Here is a 13864-nt window from a genome sequence, read left to right on the forward strand (position 1 = left end):
TTCATCGCTGGTCTCCCGTCGGCTGTGCATGCAGGCCAATATGGACGATCTCGTCCATATTTGCCTGCACTTCAATGCAGCCGCGTGACGGGGGGAGTGAAGAAACTTCACTCCCCCCGTCACTGCCCCCCCCCCGCCGCCGGGTCGCTCGTTGGCCGTATCCGCCATCGGGCAGCTCGGCGGCGGGTCGGCCAGTGTGTAGGGCCCTTTAGTTATCACCTTGCTATTACATGATGTCACTCCCGGGATATGACTGCGCAGCCATTGGGTGTAAATTTCCTTCTAGGATAATAACTAGACGTCGTCATCTCTTCCCTGCATATTAAATTCCAGTAATACACACAAGCACGTCAATCTCTATTCTTGTGAATAAGCGCTTTTAATAGTCCACAAAACGAAAAAAATATTCTCTTAATTTCCCCATAAATGTTGAAGAAAACTAATACTATAATCCTACGGCTGTCCGTACTCTTGTAAAGAGTATAGATGGTTTATTTTTTTGTAGTGCATAAAAAATCTGTACAACATTTACAGCACAGTTACGTATTCTCGTCTTCACGGCGGCTCCATCTGCCGTTTCACTGTCAAATTGTTTTAAGTTCCCTGTTAAATCTTTGTCCACACTCCCAAACCTTTCCAGCACTGTGTAGTAGGAATGGTCTCCACCGACCATAGGGAATAAAGCACAGATTGGTTCTAAGTTTTGCTGTACAGAAGGTTCTGTGCCCTGAAAGCCATCCTGGCCAATATGGCAGACCCCGTGGTCCATATGTGCTGGCGAAGAGACCTTCTTACTGCCGGCACATTATTATTGCGAGTGACCAAGTGGTTCTGAGGAGCACAAGGATTTACTTGTTTCTCTTTTGGTAACCAGCGTCAGTAGGCTGCCAGTAAGCCCATGGGAGCTCTCATCGTCTTAACAATACTCAACACAGAATATTATGCCCATTCACTTGCATGGAATTTGTCATCCCATTTCCTAAAGACTCCTGCGTAATGTTTGAATATGGGTTATGTATAGAACAGCAGTTGTTTCGTCCTCCACCTTACATTCTCATCTTGACGCTAGGATCCGACCACTCGAGGAAGGACTCATCACAACTAACGTATTTTTCTTTTACCGCAAACAATAATCCGAACGTACGGCAAGAGGAGTTGTCTCAGGTTTTTATAGTAATGGCGGAAGTGTCCCCAGTGGACGAGAGTTTGCCTTAGCGTGTGCCGGTACCTGACCAGAATATGGGAGGTGAAGGGTCGTCCACATGAATGAATTATGTAATAAATAAGAGTTTTGGTAATACTGTTTGTGTGGATGGATAGAATCCTGTCAGGAATATTACTCCGTCTCTTAGTGCTTTAGAAGACTGTTAACAAGTATGAGATCTCTGAAGTCGCCAGTGGAGGCTCGGAGGCACAAAACTTCTCATTTCAGATGTTAGTCATGTGGTAAAGTCCATGCACAGTATCTCTCCAGTCACTCGCATTTAGTGATCATGTGACCACGACCTGGCCAATCTAAATTTTTATATATATATATATATCTATATAAAATGTAGAACAATTGCACTTTGAGTACAGTAATTGTAATTACATTTTGAAGCTAGGCTGATGAAGATTTTGGTTCGTAATGACTGAAATATTTTTGTAAAAAAATAAAATTTCCCTTCAAATCTTCACTGTAAGACAGTAATCCGGTTTTGTGACTGGCGCTCGGCTTTTTCAGCGGAGACGGGGTGGAAGTACGCGGCATGAGGGTAAAGGTACGGGCGCTGTCAGGTCAGACCATGTTATAATGTCTCCTGCATACGATAGAGATGGGACCTTTATTTGTAAGGTCGCAGGAACCTGGACACCTTGGCGCGCAGAAGTCTGAGGAAGGACTTGGGGAACATTTCTCTGGACTCCTGCGCGGTGTACTTGAAATAGTTTTGTGGATGCGCAAGTACGTCAAACAGGGCCTTTATCAGCTTCTTGTCCTGGAAACAGATAAAGGATAATAACAACGTGTGGTTATCAGCAGTGCTGGGGTGAGCTAGATACGGAACAGATGCAATGGGCTGGATGTAATGAAGTCAGAGTTGGCCGGAGGGGCGGGTTCTCAGCCAAACTCGGATGATTCTTTAAAGCGGCAATCATTTGCAAGGCACCTCCGGCCAACCTGGACTTCATTACATCCGGCACAATATTTCCCTCAGAAATGTAGATGTTGAGTTAATAAAGGCACAAAAGGTTCTGGATGATACAAGTCATATATTGGGATTTCAATACTGACCAGGAGTTTCTAAACTGGCTCTAACAATATCAAGTGGCGCTAACTGCTACGACTACTTATCTATAAGTCATATATTTGTATACCAGGTGTAGATACTATGCCTTCTGCGGGACCCATAGCCCCTTTACTATTGGTCTTCCACAAATTAAACTCTGACCATATGCAAAACTCTATTGAAAAAAGAGAAACGCGTCAATTACAGCCTAAGGCCCCCCTGCATAACAGATATGAAATGATGTATTTTCTGTCTGTGTTTGGGAAAACATATAGAACATAAGGATAATGGATAATGAGAATACCTTTAGAATTTCCTGGTGATTTTCCGATGCGTACAATCTCCCATCTCTGACGATATCCTCGATTAGTTCCTGGTAATCTTCTGCAGGGCACATAGAGTAAGCAGTACAGTTAGTTCGGAGTACAGGGTCAGTACGTTTCCTGCTCAGGAGATTATTGTCTATTATATAAGCAGAGTATGAGGCTTCTCCTGAGGACGGACCACCGGTATGGAACATGCAGTGTTGGAGTCTCGCCGCAGGAGGAAGATGGAGGAAGGACTTCTTTATCACCATCAACACTGACGTTAAATGGCATTAAGGCTTATCCAGGCTATCCCAGCATAAGTCCTCACCCCACCCAGTACCACTACTCATGTTAGAATAGACGTACATGGGGACTGCCAGTAAGGACTGGGGACTCTATTCGGTGTATATATGCAGGCAGTACTACCGTCTTGCTGCAACACGGGGAAAGGACCAATAGGTAGTGAGCAGAGGGGACGCCGGGGTGAGGGGTGGTGGGGTGTCTCTCCCACCTAGCACTACTCCTGCCCATAGCAGCAGACCCCGTTATGTGTGTCCCTATACATCAGTGTCTACTTCACTTTCCAGCTCAGAACACATGACGGAGTCTATTGATTTTCTTCCCCTTTGTAGCGGCAGCATTTCTATAGAACAATGCAGTCACACCTGAGTCTAATTCACTTTTCAAGGAGGACTCACAAAGCTCTTTTCTTCGCTGAATGTATTTGCAGAGCTTGTTCCAGACAATTCACTGACTCATTAAAGTGCTAAAACATCAGGCGCTCGCTACATTTTCAGGTTTATGAACAATAGTTTTACTTAAAGGCCCCCTGCTAACGTCAGCTCATTCTACATCTAACAGAAAATGTTCCTTATAAATCCTCATGTTGTATTCTACAGATAGTCACTAAGGCACACTAGCAGATGGCAGAGATATGAAGAATGAGTATGGAGCAAGGGTGTAGCTACCATAGGTGCAGGGAGTGCAGCTGCTATGGGGCCCAGAGCTGAGAGGGGCCCCCTTCCCTGTCACAGTTACATGTGTTATATACAAGGGTGTAGCTACCATAGGTGCAGGGAGTGCAGCTGCTATGGGGCCTAGAGCTGAGAGGGGTCACCTTCCCTGTCACAGTTACATGTGTTATATACAGGGTATAGATACCATAGGTGCAGGGAGTGCAGCTGCTATGGGGCCCAGAGCTGAGAGGGGCCACCTTCCCTATCACAGTTACATGTGTTATATACAGGGCGTAGCTACCATAGGTGCAGGGAGTGTAGCTGCTATGGGGCCCAGAGCTGAGAGGGGCCACCTACCCTGTCACAGTTACATGTGTTATATACAGGGTGTAGCTACCATAGGTGCAGAGACTGCTGCTGCTATGGGGCCCAGAGCTGAGAGGGGCCACCTTCCCTGTCACAGTTACATGTGCTATATACAGGGTGTAGCTACCATAAGTGCAGGGGGTGCAGCTGCTATGGGGCCCAGAGCTGAGAGGGGCCACCTTCCCTGTCACAGTTACATGTGTTATATACAAGGGTGTAGCTACCATAGGTGCAGCTGCTATGGGGCCCAGAGCTTAGAGGGGCCACCTTCCCTGTCACAGTTACATGTGTTATATACAGGATGTAGCTATCATAGATGTAGGGAGTGCAGCTGCTATGGGGCCTAGAGCTGAGAGGGGCCACCTTCCCTGTCACAGTTACCTGTGTTATATACAAAGCTGTAGCTACCATGGGTGCAGGGAGTGCAGCTGCTATGGTGCCCAGAGCTGAGAGAGGCCACCTTCCCTGTCACAGTTACCTGTGTTATATACAAGGGTGTAGATACCATGGGTGCAGGGGGTGCAGCTGCTATGGGGCCCAGAGCTGAGAGGGGCCACCTTCCCTGTCACAGTTACATGTGTTATAATAAGAATTTACTTACCGATAATTCTATTTCTCATAGTCCGTAGTGGATGCTGGGACTCCGTCAGGACCATGGGGAATAGCGGGCTCCGCAGGAGACAGGGCACATCTAAATAAAGCTTTTAGGATCACATGGTGCGTACTGGCTCCTCCCCCTATGACCCTCCTCCAAGCCTCAGTTAGGTACTGTGCCCGGACGAGCGTACACAATAAGGAAGGATCTTGAATCCCGGGTAAGACTCATACCAGCCACACCAATCACACCGTACAACTTGTGATCTGAACCCAGTTAACAGTATGATAACAAAAAACGAAGTAGCCTCTGAAAAGATGGCTCACAACAATAGTAATAACCCGATCTTTGTAACAATAACTATGTACAAGTATTGCAGACAATCCGCACTTGGGATGGGCGCCCAGCATCCACTACGGACTATGAGAAATAGAATTATCGGTAAGTAAATTCTTATTTTCTCTAACGTCCTAGTGGATGCTGGGACTCCGTCAGGACCATGGGGATTATACCAAAGCTCCCAAACGGGCGGGAGAGTGCGGATGACTCTGCAGCACCGAATGAGAGAACTCCAGGTCCTCCTTAGCCAGAGCATCAAATTTGTAAAATTTTACAAACGTGTTCTCCCCTGACCACGTAGCTGCTCGGCAAAGTTGTAATGCCGAGACCCCTCGGGCAGCCGCCCAAGATGAGCCCACTTTCCTTGTGGAGTGGGCCTTTACAGATTTAGGCTGTGGCAGGCCTGCCACAGAATGTGCAAGTTGGATTGTGCTACAGATCCAACGTGCAATCGTCTGTTTAGACGCAGGAGCACCCATCTTGTTGGGTGCATACAATATAAACAACGAGTCAGATTTTCTGACTCCAGCTGTCCTTGAAATATATATTTTTAATGCTCTGACAACGTCCAGTAACTTGGAGTCCTCCAAGTCGCTAGTAGCCGCAGGCACCACAATAGGCTGGTTCAAGTGAAAAGCCGAAACCACCTTAGGGAGAAAATGAGGACGTGTCCGCAGTTCTGCCCTGTCCGAATGGAAAATCAGATATGGGCTTTTGTATGATAAAGCCGCCAACTCTGAAACTCTCCTGGCTGAAGCCAGGGCCAATAGCATGGTTACCTTCCATGTAAGGTATTTTAAATCTACCGATTTTAGAGGCTCAAACCAATGAGATTTGAGAAAATTCAAAACTACGTTCAAATCCCACGGTGCCACTGGAGGCACTATTGGGGGTTGTATATGTAGTACACCTTTGACAAAAGTTTGTACTTCAGGCACTGATGCCAATTCCTTCTGGAAGAAGATTGATAAGGCCGAAATTTGAACTTTAATGGACCCCAATTTTAGGCCCATAGACAATCCTGCTTGCAGGAAATGTAAGAATCGACCCAATTGAAATTCTTCCGTTGGAGCCTTCTTGGCCTCACACCACGCAACATATTTCCGCCAAATGCGGTGATAATGTTGTACAGTCACTTCCTTTCTAGCCTTAATCAAGGTAGGAATAACTTCCTCTGGAATGCCCTTTTCTTTTAGAATCCGGCGTTCAACCGCCATGCCGTCAAACGCAGACGCGGTAAGTCTTGGAACATACAAGGTCCCTGCTGAAGCAGATCCCTTCTTAGAGGTAGAGGCCACGGATCCTCCGTGAGCATCTCTTGAAGTTCCGGATACCAAGTTCTTCTTGGCCAGTCCGGAGCCACCAGTATTGTTCTTACTCCTCTTTTCCGTATAATTCTCAGTACCTTTGGTATGAGAGGCAGAGGAGGGAACACATACACTGACTGGTACACCCACGGTGTTACCAGAGCGTCCACAGCTATTGCCTGAGGGTCTCTTGACCTGGCGCAATATCTGTCCAATTTTTTGTTGAGGCGAGACGCCATCATGTCCACCTTTGGTTTTTCCCAACGGTTCACAATCATGTGGAAGACTTCTGGATGAAGTCCCCACTCTCCCGGGTGAAGGTCGTGTCTGCTGAGGAAGTCTGCTTCCCAGTTGTCCACTCCCGGAATGAACACTGCTGACAGTGCTATGACATGATTCTCCGCCCAGCGCAGAATCCTTGCAGCTTCTGTCATTGCTCTTCTGCTTCTCGTGCCGCCTTGTCGGTTTACGTGGGCGACTGCCGTGATGTTGTCCGACTGGATCAACACCGGCTGACCCTGAAGCAGCGATTTTGCCAGGCTTAGAGCATTGTAGATCGCTCTTAGCTCCAGTATATTTATGTGAAGGGACGTCTCCAGGTTTGACCACACGCCCTGGAAGTTTCTTCCCTGTGTGACTGCTCCCCAGCCTCGTAGGCTGGCATCCGTAGTCACCAGGACCCAGTCCTGTATGCCGAATCTGCGGCCCTCTAACAGATGGGCACTCTGCAACCACCACAGGAGAGACAACCTTGTTCTTGGTGACAGTGTTATCCGCTGATGCATGTGCAGATGCGATCCGGACCATTTGTCCAGCAGATCCCACTGAAATGTCCGTGCATGGAATCTGCCGAATGGAATCGCTTCGTAAGAAGCCACCATCTTTCCCAGGACTCTTGTGCATTGATGTACTGACACAGTTCCTGGTTTTAGGAGGTTCCTGACAAGTTCGGATAACTCCCTTGCTTTCTCCTCCGGGAGAAACACCTTTTTCTGAACCGTGTCCAGAATCATTCCCAGGAACAGCAGACGAGTTGTCGGGGTCAATTGAGATTTTGGAAGATTCAGAATCCACCCGTGTTGCTGAAGCACTACCTGGGTTAGTGCTACACCGACTTCCAGCTGTTCTCTGGACTTTGCCCTTATCAGGAGATCGTCCAAGTAAGGGATAATTAATACGCCTTTTCTTCGTAGAAGAACCATCATTTCGGTCATTACCTTGGTAAAGACCCGAGGGGCCGTGGACAAACCAAACGGCAGCGTTTGAAACTGATAATGACAGTCTTGTATCACGAACCTGAGATACCCTTGGTGTGAGGGGTAAATTGGGACATGCAGATAAGCATCTTTTATGTCCAGGGACACCATGAAGTCCCCTTCTTCCAGATTCGCTATCACTGCTCTGAGTGACTCCATCTTGAACTTGAATTTCTGTATGTACAGGTTCAAGGATTTCAGGTTTAGAATAGGTCTTACCGAACCGTCCGGCTTCGGTACCACAAATAGTGTGGAATAATACCCCTTTCCCTGTTGTAGGAGGGGTACCTTGACTATCACCTGCTGAGAATACAGCTTGTGAATGGCTTCCAAAACCGACGTCCTTTCTGAGGGAGACGTTGGTAAAGCAGACTTTAGGAACCGGCGAGGGGGAGACCTTTCGAACTCCAACATGTAACCCTGAGATATTATCTGCAGGATCCACGGGTCCACTTGTGAGCGAGCCCACTGATTGCTGAAAATCTTGAGTCGACCCCCCACCGCTCCTGAGTCCGCTTGTAAAGCCCCAGCGTCATTCTGATGGCTTTGTAGAACCCGGGGCGGGCTTCTGGTCCTGGGCAGGGGCTGCTTGCTGCCCTCTCTTACCCTTTCCTCTGCCTCGCGGCAGATAAGACTGTCCTTTTGGTCGCTTGTTTTTATAGGAGCGAAAGGACTGCGGCTGAAAAGACGGTGTCTTTTTCTGTTGGGAGGGGGTCTGAGGTAAAAAAGTGGATTTGCCGGCAGTTGCCGTGGCCACCAGGTCCGAAAGACCGACCCCAAATAATTCCTCTCCTTTATATGGCAATACTTCCATATGCCTTTTGGAATCCGCATCACCTGACCACTGTCGCGTCCATAAACTTCTTCTGGCAGATATGGACATCGCGCTTACTCTTGATGCTAGAGTACAAATATCCCTCTGAGCATCTCGCATATAAAGAAAAGCATCCTTTAATTGCTCTAGAGTCAATAAAATACTGTCCCTATCCAGGGTATCAATATTTTCAGTCAGAGAATCCAACCACACTACCCCAGCACTGCACATCCAGGCTGAGGCTATTGCCGGTCGCAGTATAACACCAGTATGTGTGTATATACTCTTCAGTGTAGTTTCCAGCCTCCTATCTGCTGGATCCTTGAGGGCGCCCGTATCAGGAGACGGCAACGCCACTTGCTTTGATAAACGTGTGAGCGCCTTATCCACCCTAGGGGGTGTTTCCCAGCGCGCCCTAACCTCTGGTGGGAAAGGGTATAATGCCAATAACTTCTTGGAAATTAGCAGTTTTCTATCTGGGTTAACCCACGCTTCGTCACACACGTCATTCAATTCCTCTGATTCTGGAAAAGCTACAGGTAGTTTTTTCACCCCCCACATAATACCCCTTTTTGAGGTACCAGCAGTATCAGAGATCTGCAAAGCCTCCTTCATTGCCGTGATCATATAACGTGTGGCCCTATTGGAAAATACGTTTGTTTCTTCACCGTCGACACTAGATTCATCTGTGTCGGTACCCGTGTCGACTGACTGAGGTAAGGGACGTTTTACAGCCCCTGACGGTGTCTGAGACGCCTGAGCCGGTACTAACTGGTTTTCCGGCCGTCTCATTTCGTCAACTGACTTTTGTAATGTGCTAACATTATCACGTAATTCCATAACTAAAGCCATCCATTCCGGTGTCGACTCCCTAGGGGGTGACATCACCATTACCGGCAATTGCTCTGCCTCCACACCAACATCGTCCTCATACATGTCGACACACACGTACCGACACACAGCAGCCACACAGGGAATGCTCTAATCGAAGACAGGACCCTCTTAGCCCTTTGGGGAGACAGAGGGAGAGTTTGCCAGCACACACCAAAAACGCTATAAATGTATATAAACAACCCTAGAAGGTGTTGTTTTTGATATAAGCGCTTTTATTATATCAATATCGCCAAATTATGCCCCCCTTCTCTTTGTTACCCTGTTTCTGTAGTGCAGTGCAGGGGAGAGTCCTGGGAGCCTTCCTCACCAGCGGAGCTGAGCAGGAAAATGGCGCTGAGTGCTGAGGAGAATAAGCTCCGCCCCTTTTTCGGCGGGCTTTTCTCCCGGGTTTTAAGAAAACTGGCCTGGGTTAAATACATACATATAGCCTTAATGGCTATATGTGATGTATTTATTTTGCCACTAAAGGTATTTAATATTGCTGCCCAGGGCGCCCCCAGCAGCGCCCTGCACCCTCCGTGACTGAATCAGTGAGACGTGTAGCAACAATGGCGCACAGCTGCAGTGCTGTGCGCTACCTTCATGAAGACTGAGGAGTCTTCTGCCGCCTGCTTTCCGGACCTCCGTCTTCAGCGTCTGTAAGGGGGATCGGCGGCGCGGCTCCGGGACGAACCCCAGGAGGACCTGTGTTCCGACTCCCTCTGGAGCTAAGTGTCCAGTAGCCTAAGACTCCAATCCATCCTGCACGCAGGTGAGTTGGAAATCTCTCCCCTAAGTCCCTCGATGCAGTGATCCTGTTGCCAGCAGGATTCACTGAGATTTAAACCTAAAAAAAAACTTTTTCTAAGCAGCTCTTTAGGAGAGCCACCTAGATTGCACCCTTCTCGGACGGGCACAAAAACCTAACTGAGGCTTGGAGGAGGGTCATAGGGGGAGGAGCCAGTACGCACCATGTGATCCTAAAAGCTTTATTTAGATGTGCCCTGTCTCCTGCGGAGCCCGCTATTCCCCATGGTCCTGACGGAGTCCCAGCATCCACTAGGACGTTAGAGAAATATAGGGTGTAGCTACCATAGGTGCAGGCAGTGCAGCTGCTATGGGGCCCAGAGCTGAGAGAGGCCACCTTCCCTGTCAAAGTTACATGTGTTATATGCAGGGCGTAGCTACCATAGGTGCAGGGAGTGTAGCTGCTATGGGGCCCAGAGCTGAGAGGGGCCACCTACCCTGTCACAGTTACATGTGTTATATACAGGGTGTAGCTACCATAGGTGCAGAGACTGCAGCTGCTATGGGGCCCAGAGCAGAGAGGGGCCACCTTCCCTGTCACAGTTACATGTGCTATATACAGGGTGTAGCTACCATAAGTGCAGGGGGTGCAGCTGCTATGGGGCCCAGAGCTGAGAGGGGCCACCTTCCCTGTCACAGTTACATGTGTTATATACAAGGGTGTAGCTACCATAGGTGCAGCTGCTATGGGGCCCAGAGCTTAGAGGGGCCACCTTCCCTGTCACAGTTACATGTGTTATATACAGGATGTAGCTATCATAGATGTAGGGAGTGCAGCTGCTATGGGGCCTAGAGCTGAGAGGGACCACCTTCCCTGTCACAGTTACCTGTGTTATATACAAAGCTGTAGCTACCATGGGTGCAGGAAGTGCAGCTGCTATGGTGCCCAGAGCTGAGAGAGGCCACCTTCCCTGTCACAGTTACCTGTGTTATATACAAGGGTGTAGATACCATGGGTGCAGGGGGTGCAGCTGCTATGGGGCCCAGAGCTGAGAGGGACCACCTTCCCTGTCACAGTTACATGTGTTATATATAGGGTGTAGCTACCATAGGTGCAGGCAGTGCAGCTGCTATGGGGCCCAGAGCTGAGAGGGGCCACCTTCCCTGTCAAAGTTACATGTGTTATATACAGGGTGTAGCAATCATAGGTGCAGGCGTTGCAGCTGCTATGGGGCCCAGAGCTGAGAGGGGCCACCTACCCTGTCACAGTTACATGTGTTACATACAGGGTGTAGCTATCATAGGTGCAGGCAGTGCAGCTGCTATGGGGCCCAGAGCTGAGAGGGGCCACCTACCCTGTCACAGTTACATGTGTTATATACAGGTTGTAGCTACCATAGGTGCAGGGAGTGCAGCTGCTATGGGGTCCAGAGCTGAGAGGGTCCCGTCTTCCCTGTCACAGTTACATGTGTTATATACAAGGGTGTAGCCACCATAGGTGCAGGCAGTGCAGCTGCTATGGGGCCCAGAGCTGAGAGGGGCCACCTTCCCTGTCAAAGTTACATGTGTTATATACAGGGTGTAGCTATCATAGGTGCATGCAGTGCAGCTGCTATGGGGTCCAGAGCTGAGAGGGGCCACCTACCCTGTCACAGTTACATGTGTTATATACAGGTTGTAGCTACCATAGGTGCAGGGAGTGCAGCTGCTATGGGGCCCAGAGCTGAGAGGGGCCCGCCTTCCCTGTCACAGTTACATGTGTTATATACAGGGTGTAGCCACCATAGGTGCAGGGAGTGCAGCTGCTATGGGGCCCAGAGCTGAGAGGGGCCTCCTTCCCTTTCACAGTTACATGTGTTATATACAAGGGCTTAGCTACCATAGGTGCAGGCAGTGCAGCTGCTATGGGGCCCAGAGCTGAGAAAGGCCACCTTCCCTGTCACAGTTACATGTGTTATATAATTTTTTTGCCAATGGGTGGTACGTAGGGGTCCTTTCAAACTGTTTCCTTGGGGCCGGCCATATATCTAGGTATGCCTTTGGACCTGCTCATTGCATTGTGATATAAAATGAACTGGAGGGCATTTAATGTTATATAATATGAACCGGGACAATGTAATGAGGTACAATATGAACGGGGATCGCTATATATCATAATGTGAATTGGGGGTACTGTGCGGCATGATGTGTACTGACACCTCGGAAATGTGACATAGGGTAAACTTAAGCAGTACTGTGATTCATAAAAGAAACTAGGGCACTACTATGGGGAATAACATTAAATAAGGCTCTACCATGGTTCAGAAAATGATCTAGGGCACTATTATAGGGCATACAATTAACAACTGCTGCAGAGAAGTCTCTCTAGAAGCACTGGGACGGGGGCCCCTTCAAATTGTTGCTATGTGGCCCACAACGTTCTGGCTATGCCCCAGGTATGGAGTCCCCATTTTACTGATCCTACTGGACTAAGATGACGTATTATCTGTAGGTAGCAATATTACAGCACCACCCAGTGGTTAATTTAGAATGTAAACATGGAATAAGACATCCACAGCATTGCCAGGTATTGTGGGCAGAACTAGTAACACACACCAGAGAGGCAGGGAAAGATACCCCATAGATCCAGGAAGGAGCAACCCAATACATAGACTTCAAAAGATTTTTCTTCATACTTTGGGACATCACACACTGGTGGTAACTGAGGCACATTTCCAAGCACATATTTCTTGTAATATATTAAATAAAAGCAGCTACATTGTCGTCTTATTGCTGGGAGGTAAATTCCGTTCAATCAAATAATATTTGTGGTGAGGAAAAAGGAAAGGGGGTAATTAGTAGTGGTCACCTTCTTACCGTCGTATGTGACGTAAGGTACTTGGAAACCTTTGGCGCTGTTCCCTTCGTTAGATCGGAACTGTATCCAGAGCTTTTTAGAGCGTGATGTGAAGGCGATAGGGCGCTCATAGGTCTGACATGTCTCATAAGTTGTCACAGAATTGGCCGAAGCTTAAGAAGAAAGAAGATGAAAGATTTTACTTTCTGAGCGTATTGATAGTCAATCTTTTATTAAGTAATTGTTCAGCTGATAATATTCCAAAGCCATCCACATTCACTTTATATAGTCAGGACAGTGGGGTCTAATTATTTTATACTGGGGGCCAGGTGAGAGGAGAAGGTGTCTAGGGACAGGGTGCCCGGTGAGAGCAGAAGGTGTCTGGGGACAGGGTTCCAGGTGAGAGGAGAAGGTGTCAGGGAACAGGGTTTCAGGTGAGAGGAGAAGGTGTCTGAGGACAGGGTTCCAGGTGAGAGGAGAAGGTGTCTGGGGATAGGGTTCCAGGTGAGAGGAGAAGGTGTCTGGGGATAGGGTTCCAGGTGAGAGGAGAAGGTGTCTGGGGATAGGGTGCAAGGTGAGAGGAGAAGCTGTCAGGGGAAAGGATGCCAGGTGAGAAGAAGGTGTCTGGGGACAGGAAGCTAGTTGAGAGGAGAAGTTGTCAGGTGAAAGGATGCCAGGTGAGAAGAGACGGTGTAAGGGGACAGGGTTCCAGGTGAGAGGAGAAGGTGTCTGGGAACAGGGTTCCAGGTGAGAGGAGAAGGTGTCTGGGTATAGAGTTCCAGGTGAGAGGAGACAGTGTTTTGGGATAGAGTGCAAGGTGAGAGGAGAAGCTGTCAGGAGAAAGGATGCCAGGTCAGAGGAGAAGGAGTCTGGGGACAGGGTTCCAGGTGAGAGGAGACGGTGTCTGGGGACAGGGTTCCAGGTGAGAGGAGAAGGTGTCTGGGGACAGGGTGCCAGGTGAGAGGAGAAGGTGTCTGGGGACAGGGTGTCAGGTGAGAGGAGAAGATGTCTGGGGACAGGGTGACAGGTGAGAGGAGAACGTGTCTGGGGACAGGGTGACAAGAGAAGGTGTCTGGGGACAGGTGAGAGGAGAAGGTGTCTGGGGACAGGGTGACAGGTGAGAGGAGAAGGTGTCTGGGGACAGGGTGTCAGGTGGGAGGAGAAGGTATCAGGGGGCCTGGTGAGAGGAGAAAGTGTCTG

At 48.7% G+C, this 13864-nt stretch overlaps 1 protein-coding gene across 3 annotated transcripts in view; it reads right to left on the bottom strand.

The window, feature by feature from the left end:
* Positions 1 to 360: 360 nt before the first annotated feature.
* The window catches only part of SCUBE2 (signal peptide, CUB domain and EGF like domain containing 2), a 139048-nt gene continuing 125544 nt past the window's right edge, over positions 361 to 13864 (bottom strand). For all 3 annotated transcript variants that reach the window (XM_063944069.1, XM_063944068.1, XM_063944067.1), the window contains 3 exons: positions 12685 to 12837; positions 2572 to 2651; positions 361 to 1976 (listed from right to left, as the gene is read on the bottom strand). In XM_063944069.1, coding sequence (XP_063800139.1) covers positions 1824 to 1976; positions 2572 to 2651; positions 12685 to 12837 — 386 coding nt within the window. In that variant the 3' untranslated portion in view covers positions 361 to 1823. The remainder of the gene's footprint in view (positions 1977 to 2571; positions 2652 to 12684; positions 12838 to 13864) is intronic.

The sequence above is a fragment of the Pseudophryne corroboree genome, chromosome 11 (assembly GCF_028390025.1).
Source record: "Pseudophryne corroboree isolate aPseCor3 chromosome 11, aPseCor3.hap2, whole genome shotgun sequence".
NCBI lineage: Eukaryota > Metazoa > Chordata > Amphibia > Anura > Myobatrachidae > Pseudophryne > Pseudophryne corroboree.